The sequence below is a fragment of the Manis pentadactyla genome, chromosome 10 (genome assembly GCF_030020395.1).
Source record: "Manis pentadactyla isolate mManPen7 chromosome 10, mManPen7.hap1, whole genome shotgun sequence".
Classification (NCBI taxonomy): Eukaryota; Metazoa; Chordata; class Mammalia; order Pholidota; family Manidae; genus Manis; species Manis pentadactyla.
In genome coordinates, this window is record NC_080028.1 from 15,209,845 (window position 1) to 15,228,464 (window position 18,620).

Consider the following 18,620-nt stretch of genomic DNA (forward strand, 5'->3'; position numbering starts at 1 on the left):
TGAAACTATCAACAAAATAAAAAAATGCCCAAGAATTGGAGGGACTTGAACTTCCAGAATTAGAAAGTGCCTTCTTTCCTAGGATAAGGAATGAAAAAAAGGTCTATGAAATTTCAGAATTCCAAGAATAACAGGTAGTAAATCTTAGGGGCCAGGAACTGGGGAGGAGGAGAGAAGTGAGAGAGGGAAGAAGGAAAAGAGAAACAGGAAACACACACACAAAGACCAGAAAGAATGATGTAACAATTCATTGAAGTAACATGGAATCTAGATGACAATGTACAAATGCCATCAAAATTCTAAGGGAAAGAATTCTAGAATTCTATATGCAACCAAAGTATAAATCAAGTATGAGGCTAGAACATGCTCAAAAAATACATGAGCTCAAAACATTTACCTCTCATGCATCCTTTCTCAGCTATCTAAGGAGCAGACATTCCACTGTGGCGGGCGGGGGAGCCAAGAGACAAGGGCTTAAATGCGGAACTTCATAAATGACACCATTCAACAGGCTTACAGTGTGTTATGGACTGTATGAAGTCCTTAACCCCCAAGACACCTCCTAATGTGACCCTGCTTGGGGATAGGGTCTTTAAGGAGGTAATTAAGGTTAAATGAGCTCACAGAGGAGGCCCTAATCCAATATGACTGGTGTGCTTACAAGAAGAGGGAGAGACACCAGAACACAGGCACACAGAGGAAAGGCCGTGTGAGAACACGAGAAGAAAGTGAATGCCCGCAGCCAAGGAAGGAGGCTTCAGGAGAGACCAAGCCTGCTGACACCTTGACCTCTACAACCATAAAAAAATTAATTTCTGTTGTTTAAGCCACCCAGTCAGTGGGACTTTACTATAGCAAACTAACACATTCCCCACCATTTTTTTAAATATGGTATCATTGATAGACAATCTTATGAAGGCTTCACATGAGCAACATTGTGGTTACTACATTCACCGTGTTATCAAGTCCACCCCATTGCACTTACTGTCCATCAGCGTAGTTAAGATGCTATAGTCACTACTTGTCTTCTCTGTGCTACACTGCCTTCCCCGAGACCCCCCTACATTGTGTGTGCTGATCATAATGCCCCTTAATCCCCTTTTTCCTCCCTCCCCACCCGCCTTCCCCACCCCTCCCCTCTGGTAACCTTAGTCCCTTCTTGGAGTCTGCAAGTCTGCTGTTGTTTTGTTCCTTCAGTTTTGCTTTGTTGTTATAGTCCACAACTAAAGGAAATCATTACTTCTCAACCTTTTTGGAAAACATTTCTAGGGAACAAAAGATGAGGCTGCTCATGGCACTGGCTGGGAAGCTCTGGATCAGAGAATAACCACAGCACATGGAGCAGGAGGAGTAGGGGTGCTCTAGGAGAGATCTTCTCAGGGGAAACGTGTTCCTAACAGACCACTGATGATGTGGAAAATTGTGTTTCCAGGATACTGATGAAATAAAAGAACGGTGATAGGAATAAAGAAAATAAAGCAAATTTTTAAAATGAGGTATTAACTTCTGAAAAAGTGAAGTTATATAACAAAGGAAATGCAATAAACAATTACTTGGTTGGGAAGTGAACATTTATATGTTCACTTATAATGCAATCTTACCCCAAATTACGATAAATCTACACAAGGAATGGAGGTGGGAAATGGGAGAAAGAGGTAGCAAAATGCTGGGTCCTCCTATCTATCATAGTAGGAAATCAGTAGGTAGTATCTAAAGTGGATGAATGAATATATAGCTGTTTAAGAATAGTAGGTAGAAATATGAAGGTAAATATAAGAAGAAATTGCCTCTGGGAAGTAGAATTGGAAGAAAGGTGGGGACTGATGTTTTTCAGGACAATAACCCCATTTTTATACTACTTGATGTTTTTAAACCATGAGTACTGGTTATTTGACAAAAAAAATTACACTTAAATAAAAATTAGGTTCAGTTAAGGGTCCTACATCTTTTCATCCATAACTCTTACAGCTTGCACTATCTTTCATTTGTTTGCTTATTTTCCCCCAATCTTTTCAATTACTCTGATGAAGCTGTAAGGGAAGCGACTATCAAGGGAGTCTGGGCTAATCAGAAGGATTTTACCCTTGGATTAAAAGCCATCTGGAAAAGGAAAACTAGCAAGATAAACTCTTCACTACAAGTGAAAGGTCAACTGGGCCCTTGAGGACTTCTCTCGGTTTCATATAGAGATGTACAATTCAACCCCCCAAGACTGCACATATCTCCCAAATCTGCTATGCTTCAGACCACTGCAAGTTGGAAACCACGTCTGTCAATGAACATTATCCCTACCATATTAACAGTTTGAAAAAATGCTGTAGCACAAAGACTTCCTGACCTTTTATGTAGAAGTCTGTATTTGTAGGAGCTCACCCATCAAACATGTCCTTTACCTTCAAAAGTACTTTTGTCTATACTACATATACATACACTCACATATAATGCATAGATTAAAACCTGAATAAGATCAATCCATCAAGAGTAGAGAATATCCCTTTTATTCTCCTTTACCTTCAATTCATTCATATATTCAACCATTATAAACTATCTATTAAATATCTACCATGACAAAGGCTCTATCAGGCTTTATGAGAATGTACGGTCATGGTCCTTGTCCTCAGGAAATTCAGTGGAGTTAGAACAGTGAAAATCATGGAAACGTATGCCAGCCTTCGACTCTTTGCATAATACCCTGATGGAATAAAGTACAAGGATTTGGGATATATAAGGTTTGTAAACTGCTTTGTAATGGAGGAGTTCTCTTACAGAATGCATTCTTGTAGAGCTTCCAATGTCAATATTTTGTAAGAGGAATATCTAGCTTTGCTCTTAGCCAGGTAATAGGTCAAGTAAAATAAGAGGCTGTAAACAAGAATGCCTGTTGCTTCACAGTGACTTAGGAATGCACCGCAGAAACTGTCTAGACTAAGAGAAGAGAAATCATTTCAATATAAAGAACTGGATTTTCACTGATTAGCAGTAGTAAACACTAGAACCTCAAGATATGTTTAAAAACACTCAAAAAGTATTGAGAGTTAGAATCTCATGAAGTAGAGGTGACAAATTCACATTTATAGATGGAATCAATTCTTTACTACAAACTACTATCAGGGTAAAATAATCTTGTTTCAGTCATCTGAACTTAAAATGGCTTCTGATGAAATAGTACCTTAGTCTGAAACAGTTTTACTGATGGAATAACAACTAAGGCTAGATTCATTTGACTAAACAAGCTGTAATATATGATATACTTGCTTAGAAAATAAACACAATCAGCAAGAACACACAGTGCAGCTAGCTTCAAACCAACCATTTAAAAACAGGAAGATACCACATAACTAACTTAAATGCAAAGGTGAGATTCAAGATTGAAAAGCAGAATGAATAAGAGCCAATGTTAAAAAATGTTAAAAAATAAATGTTGTGGATGTGGGAAAAAAAAAAAGAGCCAATGTTGATCCTTGCTATCACTTCTTGATAGTGATAGCACACTCAGGCACAAAACTAACTGCTTAACAGTCAGGACAGCGTAACTCTTAGTTAAAATCATGGACTGTGGGGTCAGGATGCCAGGGCCCAAAAACCAGTTCTGTCACCAACTGGGGACTTTGGACAAGCCACCAATCTCTCTGTGTCCCTGTTTTCTCATCTATAAAATGCAGACAATATTGGTACCTACTTCCCAGGACTGGGTGAGACACAAAGGGACTAGTATATGTAAAATGCTGAGAACACTGCCAGGCACATAGGGAGTGCTACAGAATTATTAGCTGCTGTTGTTTTTAAAACTAGCAAGAGGCAGACAGAGCCAAAATATAAACTCTACGACAAACTTTCCACTTTTAAATGCCAGGTATGTTGACTAAAAGACACCCTACTGAAAATTAATCAGTAGTGATACAATGCTATGTTTCTTGAAGGTAAAACAACAACAACAACAAATACATATGGATAAAAACTTAGAAATCACCATGAAGGGAAAAAGAGTGAGGCTGGCCAATGGGATCAGATGGAGAAACGCAGTCCAGGAGAGGAACCGCTGTGCAGCGGACAAAGCACTGGAGTCAGGAGACCTGGGCTCTAACACCAGCTTGGCAACCAGCCAGCTGGGTACCCCTGGGGGGCTGCTGAACATGCAGGGTCTCAACATCCTCACCTGTTAAATGATGGGGCAGATAATTCTGAGATATCCTTTAGTGCTGACATACTATGATCCAATAGAACATACAGTAGTTTAAATATGTACTTTTTGTAAAAAATAGGTATTACTATTTATTTTTTGAACAGCTACCTGCATTTCAGTAGGCAGATCATCTAGAATGAGTTTATCATAATTTTAGGCTGAGCAGTTGCAGAACAAAATAAATAGCATAAGCAACCTTGTGCATTTTTAAAAGCCATTAAAACTAAACAGGTTATTCTCAGAAATGTTAAAAAAAAAAAAGAGTAGTTCTGATGACTGGGTAGTAATCTTTCAAACATACTAAGTTTTTAACAGGAGAAGTTGTAAAATATTTCTTATATATGTGGTTAATATTAATAAATAGTACACTCAGTTTTATAAGTAAGTTGAAAATGAAAAAATTTACCTTTTTGCCCATGACGACTGCTGAATTTATCTCCAATTTCTGGACGCCTCGTCTGTCTCAGCAGCATTTTGATCAAAAAAGCATCTTCAGCATTTGAAGATATCATCACTTTTTCGATATAGGAATCCGTTGCCCCTTTGTAGCTGATGTTAAGAGAAAGTTACTAAAGCAGAGTTTTCAAAGTGCCCTTTGTGAACCTATTACCCACAGGCCATATTTTATTTAATACCTTCCAGAGACATTCCTATTTTGGAATTTGAAAAATTACTTTCATTTTTCAACCTTAAATTCAAATGTTACAATTTCCCTTTCCCGGTCCTAACTGAAAATGGCCAACATTTATACTAAACACCCATTGTGAGGCAGGCATAATGCAGTGTAACCTTCACCACACATATTATTTATATACTGTTGTTCTCTCTTATAGACAAGACGAGATGAAGAACTTGTCTAGGACACTCGACTCACATGAACTGGGACTGGAATATGGGCCAAAGCCTGTCAGACTCAATTCCAAGTTCTTAACAATTTTTTAAGGTTTTTAACGATTACTTTTATCTACTTGTCTTTCCCAGTAATATTTTCACAATTTGGCCCTTCTTGTGTCTGTTAGTCATACAACAGCTGTTACTAAAAGTCCACTTTGTGTCAGCTCCTTGTATATACAAAGCTCTGGATATATAAAGATTAAGAAGACATGGTTCCTGCCCCCTAAAAAGAAGAGAAAGGTAAATGCAGTAAAGATCAATGGTATGGAGAATAGGGAAGACTCGGGGGAGACAACAGTTAATCCTGCTGGTGGCTGGGGGAGACAAGGGAGGTAATCAGTCTGCTTCAGAGAGGAGGTGACCCTGGAGCTGAGGCCTGCCGACGGGAAGGGCATTCAGGCAAAGGGAGCACATGGGCAAACACATGGAAGCCTCAAGTTAGGCAGCACATTTTGGAGTGTAAGAGACACTTTACTAGAAATATGGGGCCCAGTGTGCAAGAGTAAGGCTAGAGAGGTATGCCAAGGCTTACGGACAGTCTTGCATGTATTACTATTTTGTTTGGCCTTTATCCCACAGGTAACAGTCATTGAGAGTTTTACTCAATCTACTCAGGTTTTATTTTATTTATTCAAGAGAGTAATATGACCAGGTGAGTAATTTAGAAAAATAAATCACTCTGGTAATAATAGAGAGAGAGCTTGAGAGATATGGAGAGGCGCAAAACTAGAGGCAGATAACAGTTACTGATAACTGAAGTCTGGCAGGGGGAGGGCTGGAACTCAGTGACACCCATCATGGACAAAATGGTGAGGACAGAGCTAAGGAGGTGGAAACTAGAGGAGGTGCTGAACTGGCATGTGCAGAGGTGAAGGGATGGATTCTGTTGCCAGGTTTGTGCGGCAGGTGACTGGCCGGATGGTGGGGTCATTCGCCAGGAGAGGCACCTGCTGGGGCTGGGTAAGGGTGGGGAGGAAGTTGGTTTTGGTCTGAGTTTTGGGGCCCCTTAAAGCTGTCCAAGTACTAATACGGAGCTGGACCTGGGCAAATGTTTATCTGGGAGCCATCAGCAAAAAGAGTGACTGGCATGCTGGGAGCGGGGGAGCTCATCCAGACGCGTGCAGAGTCACTGGCCGGGATCTGGTCCCTGCAGCCAGGCAGGAGGGAATCACAGAGAATGAGGGCCAGGGCAAAGTGGTGTCCCCAAAGCAGGGAAGATGGGTCACTGGTATATCCACCCATTCATAACTACAGACTTACTACGCACCATGTGCTAGGTGCTGTGCCAGGTGCTAGGGCTACTCAGTGTACAAAAGGTATAAAGCCTCAGCCTGCAAAATCAGGACTGAAGAGTCCACTGCACTTGGCCAGTCTGACACCTGTGGGTTTTGCTATTTACTACCTGTCTTTCCTCACTGTGAAAGTGCCCAGTGGGCTCCACTAGGGCAGGGTTTTCTACCTCTTTAGTTCACTGAGCTATCCCATGTACCTAGATTAGTTCCTAGCATATAGTCGGTGCTCAAAAAAATAGTTCTTGAGTAAAGTGAATGAATAGGCTGTCTTTGGTGACCTCTTCCAGAGCCATTTTGGCGGGATGAAGCGGGGAGGCTGGAGGTTCAGGGGGCTTAGGGAGCCCATGGAAGGTAAGAGGCGGAACAGACTGCAGACCACTCTGCTGAGGAGCTTGGGGCCGGGGGAGCAGCGCAGTAGCTAGAAGCCACAGAGTGAAGAAGAAGGTTTTACTTTCTTTTAAAAATAAGAAATATTTGAGCACATTTTCTACCCTGTGAGGAAGGAATTGATAGAAAACAGGTTGAAAATATGAGACAGAAAATGACAGAGTAAGTTCTCTAAAGGAGTGGATCAAGGGAAGAACCCAGGAGGAGGGACATGCTTTGAAGAGGAACAGAGACACCCTCCCACACGACAGGAAGAACACCCACCAACTTCACGCCCTTTGTGATTCCAAGGCTTTTCTAAATAGCTTTTCCAGTAGTGGTTCAGTGCGAGGGTTCTGAGCCCGCCCCCACTGTCTCCTCTGTGCTCCGACTCACAGCACCCTCAAGGCTGCTGCAGGTAGGGGTCAGGAGGGGACTCTGAAGCCAGACTGTGAGTTCAAGTCCTGGCTCTGCCACTTGTAGCTGTGTGACATTGGTACATTACTTGCCCTCTCTGTGCCTCAGTTTCCATGTCTTTCAAACGTGGCTACTAAGAGAACCTAGCTCATGGGGTGGTGGATTGAGTTAACTAATGTAAAATGCCCAGAACAGTAACTGATGCAGGGCAAGTTCTCAGTTAAGCTATCATGATCATGGTGTTTATTGCACTTCTTTTTCATGTGGGTCTTTGCCAACTAGATGTGGCTCCTTGCAGGCATGGCTTGTGGTTTCTTTCAGCTCCGTATCTCCGGCACAAGTGGCACAGTGGCCGGCACAGAACAGTCTCAACAATGGGTTTGTTCAACTGCCTTTCACAGCTCAGGAGCTCCATTTTCTGATATCACCATACCCCCAAAGCCACCTCATGAATTTAGTTAACTAGTTTACCTTGACTAGATTAAACATCTGGTTACTTCTAGTTTTGCTTTTGTATCACAGTGTGGTTGCTATCACTGGCTCATGTCTCATCTCACTATATTTTGTATTTCATTGTATTTTAGAACTCAGAGGAAATTTGGAGATTAGTAACTCTTTCATTATACAGATGAAAAAACTGAGGCCAAGAGAGTTTCATCACTTTATCTATGACGATAATACACCACAAAGTACAATAACCCAGCTATATTCTAGTATAGCAGGGATGCCATGCTTTGCTTTGTGCTACTTTTCTGAAAATAAGTCTGAACACGTCACCCTCTACCAAAGGAATTCCCAACTATTCCATTACCTAAGCCCAGGAAGCTGCTCCTCCAAACCCAGGTGCTTTTATGCCCACATGCCCTTCATCTTGCTGTTCCCTCTGCCCGGAACCTCTGCTTATTTGACCCACAACTCAAACCCAGGTGAGAAGGTCTGTATGATTGCACAGCCCAGTTTCATATTCTATACCATGGTCTCTTCAGGACAAGTACTAGCACCCCAAATTGCTATTTCTAGTTCTCTAGCCCTCCAAGAGCTAACTTTCCCTGTTTTCCCCTTCTTTCTTTGAATGTACGCATTCCCAAGGCACAGCCATTACATACGTGATGGGCACATCTTTGTACTGGGGTTGCTGCGGCACATTACTTCCCTCCAGGGGAATCTGAGTTACTGTGGGCATGGACTTATTTACAAGCACTTGCTTGTTCTCTACTTTCTCACCTAAGAAAGAGAGAAGAGTGTTAGACAAATCCTGACCATCTGTGTGAAATGCAAAGATTATTGGGCATAAAACTACGTGATTAGATGTGGCCCATGAAATCCAGACATGGAAGAAAAGAAAGAGGCCATACAGCGGGAATTTGAATTCATCAGGGCTTGTTTCTAATTCTGCAAGCCCACTTGAAAAACATCATAGATTAAGATCACTGCGTGTATAAAATTAAGAAACTGACTTCGGGGACCACATCAACAAGAGAAATGTATCAGCAGGTCACAACATTTTATATCACAGCGTGACAGGATGGAGCCCTGTTTTTATTAATAGTTACTCTAAGCAGTAATAAGTTACCACCAGCTTAACTTGGGCAGTGAGAAAATAAAGCTATTTCTTTGATTTTCCTGCTCTTCTCCCCTCTGCTTTGCATCTTCGCACAGCAAGCTCACAGACAGCTGTTACAGCACTGCCACACCACTCACCTTCCCAGCCACATGACCTCAGTTAAGAGCCAGAGAAATTCTCCAAGAAACAAAGGCAGCAAGAAGGAGGTGAGCCACGCACCATCCGGTTTGGACACCTCAGGGGACACAGCACTTACCACCCACTCAGCCTCTGGGACAAGGCCAGGTGGACCTCTCCTCCTCACCACCACCCGAGCCCAGCCCTTCCCTCCACCTCGCCACAGCCCTTGCCGCCTGGTCTGCCTTGAGAGCTGTCACTTGGTCTCCCTCCAGCTCGGCTCCTTTCTACTCTTTTCTCCACGCTGCCATCAGAATGATCATTTCAAAATGTATGTCTGATTGCATCATTGCTTTTACGATCATAATGAAAGCAGTAATGTGGCTATAAGACCTTGTGACTGGCCCCAATCTTCCCCTGGCTCTTTTTTCTCTCTAGGCTCACATTCACCGTGCTCCCCTACACTCTCTCCCTTTTAGCCACACTGGCCTTCTTTCAGGTTCCTTAACTATCAAGCCGCAGGACCCCTGCGCAGGCCCGTCCCACTGCTTAGAACACTCCCCTCCTCTCTTCATCAGTTAACTCAGAGCTCAGCTCACTTCCCTGGGGAAGGCTACCCCCATCTTCCTAACTAGGTTAAATCCTCATGCTATGAAATGACCTCACAGCTCCTAAATGACTCCTTAACCTGGTTACCACTTGGCATATATTTGTGTGTGATCCTTTGATCAATGTTAGTCTCCCACACTAGAAAGACTCTAAGGGCAGGGGCTGTAGCTTACATCAACAAAATCCATGACAAGTTTGTAATTACCATGGCGTCACACATTTTAGGGTAAGAAGGTACTAATAAAGTCGGTCTCTAAGCTGACTGCATACATGATGAAACAGCAGTGCAGATGCAGGGAGACAACCTTATTCTAAATATTTCCTTAGAGTGACTTTTCTGTGATTCAAAGTCATAACTAAAAAGTAAAACTAGAATAGATTACTGCTATGTGAAAACATATGCCTAGAAAAACAGCCTGGAAGGAAATTCATCAAATAACCACACTGGTTGAGTTAGGTGAGTGGTTTTATACCTTGTTATTTTGTCTGTCCTGTTTACCAAATATTCCAAATATCACTGAATAATTTTCATGATTAAAAAAAATTTTTTTAAGGCTTCTACCTGGAGAACAAATACCATCCGCATCTAAAATTTCATGCCGCCAGATGGGTTTCCTTGTAGCAGCATCCAACATCGGCCCCATCACTTTATCAAAAGTCTGATTGGTATATCGTTTCAATGTACATTTAGCATTTTTATAAACAAGGCAACGCCCAAATCCTGAAAAGAAACCAAAGTGGTTATTGGAACCACCAATAATAGGAACCCATGAGAAAACAGAGATTTGTGTTATGCAATAACCTCTCCACCACCCACCCCCACCAACCAAAAAACAAACAACCAAACTGCTCTACTTTTGGATAATCTGGGATGTCCAAACCAAATGACAATCTGATAGTCTACCCACTCTTCATATGAACACTGGAATCTCTAAAAAAAAATTGACAACCATTTTTTTGGCATGGAATACACCTTGTGTGTTGGAGGAAGGTGAGAGAAAACGAGGAGTCACTGATTCCTCTGGAGCAAAGAGCACCAGAATGTAAGAACTGGAAAGGGCCTGAGAGATCATGGGGCTTAATCCCTCTACCTTACAGGTGCTATGAGTGAGGTCCAGAGAAATTAATGGCCAAGGTCCCCCAGCAAATAGGTGGCAGAGCTGAGACAGAACAAGTCAAGATCAGCTAGGATTCTTTCTGTACATCCTTTTAGTGTGTAACTTCTGCTAACTTTCTCTGGGAAGTTCTTTTTACTGATTTTAGCATTTAAAGGAAGTCCCAAACAAGCAAACAAAAAAAAATTTAGTTTTTTTCTAGAGAGAAGAAAGAATAAGAAGAAACAATCAAATTATTTCAATGGGAGAGATAGTTTTGCCTCTGCCCTGAAGATAAAAGTTTACTTTAAAAACATTTTTAGATCACATTTATCTAGCAGATGAGGGAAAAGTCCCGAGACCAACTCACAACCTATACATTAAGAAAAATAAAATGAGCAGAAAACTTTTAGATGTAGCAAAACCTCAACCCCTGAATTCCCCAGAAGAGTCATTAGTTGCAGAGATGCCCAAAAGAGCTGTTAATTCTTCAACACTAAATATTATTTCCCAAGATCCTGTGCCTGCGTTTTTTCTTTTTCCCCCTTTAACCAAGCAGTTATTTTAAACTGGACTCTCTCTCTAATCCCTCTAGGATATACTGAGCCATGTTGGAGTCCACTTAAATTGGAAAATGTCTCAGGATTAAATGCCACCTATTGCTGATTAAATAAATGCACGGTTGCAAAATTCTTCACTTATGATTCTTCACCAAAAGCATAACTCTTTCAGGAAATCTAAGAATGTGAGTTTAGGAAATCAATTAGGAAAAAGTGGATTTCTAAATAAAATTTCAGTGCTCTAATGTAACATTTTAGATATAAAGGTGACTATGCAATGAAACAACACATTTTTATAATTGGATGGTAGATGAAGACGTTTGTGTGTCTTTGAGAAAGGTCTTAGTCATTATGCCTCCTGGTAAATTGTGTACGGCCATAACAAACTCAGCTCAGGGAGCCAGCTGCTCTGGAAACATTACATGATCTTAAAATTCTGTACAATGGCCATTAACAGCAACATGCTGGAGTGCAGTGTGAATCTGAACTGCATGAAATCAAGAAGTGTTTTCTTCTAAGTGTAAATGGACATTTTATTTACAGGTGATAACTTAAAGCTAGAGGACAGTAAACTCAGATCATTAAATTGTGTTGCAGTTTCTGACAGATATCACTAAGTCTTCAGATTTCCACATTAAGGTTACCAGTTAATCAGAAAGGAAAACATCTAGATTTAAAGCATGGCTGTTGTCACTTGGAGGAAAAAAAGAGGCATAAATTAAGTGCAGCCAACATTAATGCCAAAGACACATGTCTAGGAGTACTATTATGGCTGCCTAGCAACTACAAAGAGTGAAGGAGAAAGCAGAGTGGGTATGCCAGAGGGGAAAAAGAGAAATACAGATTATGAAGAGAGAAGTCAGGCTTCAGATCAGGTGATGGCTAACAAACCACAAACTGGTGACCGGCAAAAGCAAACCGTCAAAAATTGGGGAAGAAAAGCACAAAAACTATGGCCAGGGTTTGTGTATGTGTGTTTTTCACTTTATCATTTTGCTAACAAATAGGTATGGCATTATCGGGTGAGATATATAGTTAAAACACAAAAATAGCCTTTTACATACAGATATTGCTACTGCCATCTTCAACAGTTTGCTCTATTGAATATGTAACTAGATGTATTTAAAAAACATATTTCATTTGTTGTAATTTCTGCCAGAAAATAAACAGATTCTTATATGTTTCCTGTTGAAGAACTGTCTCATCACCAATAAAGTAAAATAACAAAGAAAAAAAGATTCTTTAGTAATGCATTTAATAAAATTACATAACTATATAATATTCATTTTAAAAAGGTCAACCCAAAACATAACCACCTTATTCTTATATATTATAAAATTCAAATCACTTGAAACTGACATTAACATTTTGATACCGAGTGACATTTTAACTGATCATCCATGTATCTAATTCTGAACAAAGCACCTTCCCTGTTGGAGCTCTGAAAATTCACTCACCTCTGTCCAAGGAGGCCTTGTTTAAAACAAGAGCATCTTCAATATCATAGCCACTGTAACTCATCACAGCAACTGTTGCATTTTGCCCAGCTGGAAGTTTCTCAAATTCTATCAACTCTATAGTCTTCGTTTTAACCATGGGTTTTTGTGGATATGCTAGTAGATACATGAGTGTATCAATTCTGTTCCGTTGGTTGTATCCAATGGTACCTTCATTGACATTGGAGAAAACAGAATGCCACCTACTAGGTCAAGCAATTAAGTAGGAATGAATATAAACACACTAATTTCAACTAATGAAAATGAAGAACATCTTCAGGTCAAACATTTCAAAAGCAATTACCATCAGAGTGGCTAACAACTTTTAAAATCAAATTTTCTCAGTAACATTAAAAACCCTACAAAGAAGAAAAATTACACTTAAAGTATTCTAATAGAATGACTTCAACTTTTTGGATTTATACAACTGATCCCATTTGAGGAATTTTAGTCTCTACTGGTTAATTTCACTAGTAAGTCAATAATTCTGTGTTTTGTTCTACTATGTTACAGGCACATTTCCAGCTGGTGAGGGAAGGTAACTGGAGACCACCAGCCCAAGAGGGGCAAGGAGCTTACACAGTAGGACAAGCAGATACATTTCATAAAAAAAAAAATCAACAATTGGAAAAAAGTTCTAAATGAAAAAGCAAGCAGGAAAAAAGGGAGGAAACAGAATGAAGAAGAGGAAAGTGATAGGAGAGAGCGGATTTATTAGTTTGCTTAACTATTCATTTATTAAGCAGTTAATAAAAACCTACTTTGTGCCCAATGGTGACGATAAAATGGGGGAAGGCACGGTCTCTTCCCTAAGGAATCCAGGGCCCTGTCCAGTCAGGGATGCGCTTTTCCCCCTTAACAATCAGCCTTTCCAACCTGATTAGAACCGGAGGGGTGTTATCATCAACTGAAGTCAAATCAGAAGGTTTCTCCGTTTTCCCCACCGGAGTTTGTTAGGGTTCACAGACCTGCCCGAAAGAAAGGATTTCTCTCATGGGCTTGTGAACACAAAGCTCTTCCTACTCAGAGACCTTAAAACTGGGAAACTCCTGTTTGTCCTACTGCTGACCTTGAGTATGGGCTACTCTTTAACTTCTCCCGGGTATCTCTTCTTTTCCCCCAGTGGCTAAAAAGGTAGCTTTAAGTCTCTCTTGAACATGCTTCCACAGTAACACATCCACAACACCCACACACCCCAACATGTCTATGTGCCATTTAACAGAGTTAAGCTCTCAGGTGAGCAGATACCCAAACTCAGTATTTATTTCCTATATACTTTTCTCTGTATTCATGTCATTAAATCAGTGATTTCAATTCAGGGATGATAATAATCTGTTGAGGCAGCAAAAATGTGGTGCTCCTTGATGATTTCTGTTGAAAGAAATAATGAAATCTCTAGGGTGTTAAAGAAACAAGCACCTAGTGCAGTGCTGGGCTGGGCTCACTACAATTGCTCAACAAATATCAAGGAAATGAAACTGAAGTCGAAGTATACTTTTTATGACTGTATATATATTTCTACTTAATACTACTAGAAAATTTATCAAGCTTCAGCTGAAAAAATGGTAAACTGAACCTCATGAACTTTTTGTCAGGTTTATACTATGAATTGCCAATTTATGTTACTTTAGTGCCAACTAATAAACTGGGCAGGATACCTGGAAATAGATCACTTACTGTTTTAGAAATAAAATCAGTGCTACTCCAATTGTGGTAAAGTTCACTGACAATAACTTTGTCCTTTACGTGAAATCATTTAAAATTTATGTTGAGATTTCAGCTCCAATTGCATACTTTACTCAGCTTGAGACAAGGGTTCGGGCAATATCCCACTACGCTGCCAAACATGTCTTCTGAAACCGAGACAAGCATTATTATGCAGCAGGAAAGCATAAAAGGTTGCACCTCTTGACGATAGTGAGATTGGATCCTGTTATAAATTGAGCTATCAGAACCAGAACATAATTCTTGGGCATTACAACTGACCATTGAATGGATTAATAACAATGGTTTAACAAATGTTTGGTGCTTGTGATTCCATCAGAAATTTTTCTTTAAAGACTTTATAAAGAACTTGCAGAAGTATACGTGCATATACATTTTTAGCAGCACTGACTATGGGCATGTAGGTTAAAACCTGACTTATGTTATAAAACTTCTGCCATCACACTCCATAATTTTTATAAAAATTATGAATGACTAGCTATTTTGCCAATAAGCATGAATTTTTTAGAAAATGTCATGCAGAAATTAAATTGAAGGCTAGTCTGGGTGAAGCACACGCTCAAACTAGGATGGATGCTCTATTACTACTTTGAGCTTCCTTAATAAGGGCACTGCATAAATATAATAACTAACAATATCTATAAGCTGAATTCTCCTTCTATTGCCCCTTTTGCTATAACTATTTTAGGTAGATAACATTTTATTTAAGCCAATGATTTCATTTTCATACTATCTAGGACATAATCTTACAAAGTCATATTTTCTTAATCATTACTATCTTAAGAGGCCACAAGTTGGCATAACAAGATATGTAAATACAGGTTAAAATAGTGAAGAACTTTTTATTTTAAGTAGGGATGAAAAAAGGTAACAATGCTCAGAGCTTTGGAAATGTATACTGAAAAAAATTAAATGAAGTTCTATGCATTTAAGTATTTTTTGTCTTCCTTGCCCAGTTCCTTTTTATTTAACATTATTGAATACAAGAAACTTTGCCAATTTAATGTGTACAAATTGATGATGAATACATCTGACAGATGCACACATCTCTGAAACCACCACCACAATCAATATCCAGAACATTTCCAACACTCCCAAAAGGTCCTTTTCTCCGTCCCTAGCCCCAGGCAACCACTGATCTGGATTTTTTAACATTAGGGATTATTTTGCATTTTCTAGAACTTTAAATAAATGGAATCATACGGTGTGTACTCTTGTGCCGCTTCTTTCATTTAGCACAATGCTTCTGAGATTCATCCCTGTGGCTGTATGTAGCATAGTTCATTACTTTTTATTGCTGAGTAGTATTCCATTGTATAAAAGGAATATCCATTTTGTTCACCCATTCACCTGTTGATGGATATTTGGATTATTTCCAGTTTCACTGTGGAGAAGGCAGCTGTGAAGAATGTTCAGGCATAAGGCTCTGTGTGCTCATTCTCTTGGGAAAATACACAGGAGTGGAATTTCCGGGTGGCTTGGAAAGGGTATGGTTTACTCCAGGAAACCAACCTAGAATTTTCCAAAGTGATGATACTATTTTTCATTCTTACCAACAGCTTATGAGCATTTTGGTTGCTTCACATTCCTACCAACACTTATTAAATATGTCAGTATTTGTCATTTTTTTTAGTTATTCTAATGAGCATGTAATGCTATCTCATGGTTTTAATTTGCATTTACTGGACAACCAGTAATGTTGAACATATTTTCATGACCTTACTGGTCATTCCCATTATTCTTTGTGATGTGTCTGGTTTTTGTCTTTGTTTTCCCATTTTTTAGTGGAGTTGTCATATTATTAAAGAGTTCTTTATATATACTGGATACAAATCCCTTATCAGATATATGTATTGTTAATACATTCTCATTCTGTGGCTTAATGGTGTCTTTCATATTCTTAACAGTATCTTCCAAAGAGCAAGTTTTATGTTGAGAAAGTCCAATTAATTTTTTTCCTTTTTATGGTTTATGCTTTTTGTGTTCTAGCTAAGATAACTTAGGTCATAGCTATGATGATTTTAAGTTTTTTTTCTGAACCAATAGCAGAATTCTAAAGAACAGTTGCTGGGGGTAATTTGGACAAGACATCTTTTCATTTTGTACCCCCAAATGGATAAAGAATAATCTTAAAAAAAAGTTCAGAGAGTGGAAGAGATGTAGAATGAAATAATTTTATGAGGATCTTTGTATATTATATGATTTTAATATCTTAAAATTCTCCAGCCTATTTCTAGTACATACCATCCTACCGTAAAGTGAGGAATACAAGAGAAGGAACTAGAACTATTTTGCTTAGGAATAGAGTCTACTGAAAACAAAAACATAAGCTGCATTAACTCCTAAGTTTAAAAAAAGTCCCAGCAATTTGGAGTTGAAGCGGGAAGCATTGGTGAGAAGCTGGGGCTTGGGAGGTATGTGATGCATATTCACTGATTGAGCTGATAGTGACGGAAAGATCCGGGGAGAAAGTGTTCCACTAGGGGATTGCCAACTAATAAAATGGGCAGGATATGAAAGCGTGACTCATGTGAACTTGGCTTCTGGTGCCAGGGAGAGTGAGTACATACAATGTAGCTCCAACACAGCCTTTGCTTGTAGCACTGAGTGACCTGGAGACCTTGCCGTTTCCACACCCGTCTACCTGACTTTTTGCTCTGAACCACGTCACAGCAAACAGCCGTATCTATGGGAGGGAGGTATTTCTCGGGAGCACAGTGAGATGCTGTGTGGAAACCTGAACTTTACTACTAACAGAGAGCCTTAGATTGAAGGAACACCCTCTGTTTGTGTTTCATGCTGGACTAAAGTCAGCTCTCTTACATATAAGGTAAGGTTTTTAATCTCTGGGTTTGTGCTACTCTTGGTCTCCTTTGTAGTGAGAGAAAATAACTTTTCTCATTTCTTCACTCTATAGAATGGAAGAGGTTGGTATTGAAAGGCAGACAGCAAATTTTCTGGGTTGGCTAGCATATTTAGTGCATTGATTCTGGGCTACTGCTGTCCACTTTCCACATGGACTAATGGATGAACCAGAAACTAAAATGTTATTTTAGAAGATTCACACAGAATCTCTGAGATGTATATAGTCTTCAGCAATGGTTCATATTTAAAACAAAATAGTGAGAATTATTAGCTGTCAAGGCTGCATGGAATTAAGATGACTCAGAAGATCCCAACTCAAATGTGGGCTCTGCTTTACAGACCTGGGTCTCTGTTGTGGGTTTTCTCCTTCTACTGGCCTTTTTCCTTTTGTGATTTTTCATAGACCTCGCTCAATACTTCTGCAGCTATTTCAGTGTTAAAAGCAAAATGTAGCCATGTTATGTGCCAACTTCAGATGTACTTTTATCTCACTGCTTTTCTTTCCAGTCAGGTGTTTTATAATAACAAACAGTAACAAAGACTTTTTTTTATTACTTAAGATATTCAGTGGCTTTTGTCTTCCTACCGTCAGCAGTAACGTCAGAGGATTGTATCCAAGGAGCTAAATGTGCAGGACCCAGGGTCAGAGCAGCTGAATACACCAACCTCAGAAAACACAGACAATGAATTGCAAATGACACTCAAAACAAAACGAGAAAAAAAACCTTCACACAGAAAACTACAAAAGAACTCTACAGACACTGAATTGGCTTTCTGTACACACTGATCCTGCTTAACTGTGTGTGGTAACTAACCGAACGTTTCAGATACTCATGGCCATGAAATAGAGGCTTTTTTTTTTGTAGGGAGGGAAGTTTTTACAAAGATAAAAATATTATTTCTTTCCTTCAAGTCTCTTTTTTATTTAAAAAAGAAAAAAGATATGCTGAAAGAAAAAAGATGCAGCCCAGCATCTTCAAACACGGTGAAGAGTGGCATTAGCGATGAATGATTAGTCTTCCGTTAATTCTGCGGAAGGTTCTACACAAAAGGTGTATTGTTTCAGCCAGGATTCACATCATGAAACAAAATGGTTTGGTAAACCCAATAGAAGTGATAGCCCTTTCATGACACGCAGGGTTCAGTACTGTATATTTCAACTTGTTAGCAAGTCAGAAGCACAAGCGGGAAATAGGCCTGCACTGCTGCTGCTGGGGATGAATGGGAAAGGCTAAATTGATGAGCCACTGTTTAGATTTTCCCACTGGGAATTATTCTGAACTGTCCAGGCATTACATCATGCAGGTGAATGGTGGCAGGCCATTTCTTTGTGACAAAACAACAGACAACATAAAAACTCAAAAAGAAATATATACTCTATCTGTAATGAGAAATATGATTCCTTAATTGTCAAGCTATGGCCATTGCAGCTGACTAT

The 18,620-nt window shown here is 39.6% G+C and overlaps 1 protein-coding gene across 6 annotated transcripts in view; it reads right to left on the bottom strand.

Annotated features, from left to right (window-relative positions):
• POLR3B (RNA polymerase III subunit B) overlaps nt 1–18,620 on the bottom strand; it is a 133,555-nt gene that overhangs the window by 38,528 nt on the left and 76,407 nt on the right. For all 6 annotated transcript variants that reach the window (XM_057486444.1, XM_057486443.1, XM_057486441.1 and 3 more), the window contains 4 exons: nt 12,554–12,763; nt 10,005–10,163; nt 8,259–8,376; nt 4,590–4,732 (listed from right to left, as the gene is read on the bottom strand). In XM_057486444.1, coding sequence (XP_057342427.1) covers nt 4,590–4,732; nt 8,259–8,376; nt 10,005–10,163; nt 12,554–12,763 — 630 coding nt within the window. The remainder of the gene's footprint in view (nt 1–4,589; nt 4,733–8,258; nt 8,377–10,004; nt 10,164–12,553; nt 12,764–18,620) is intronic.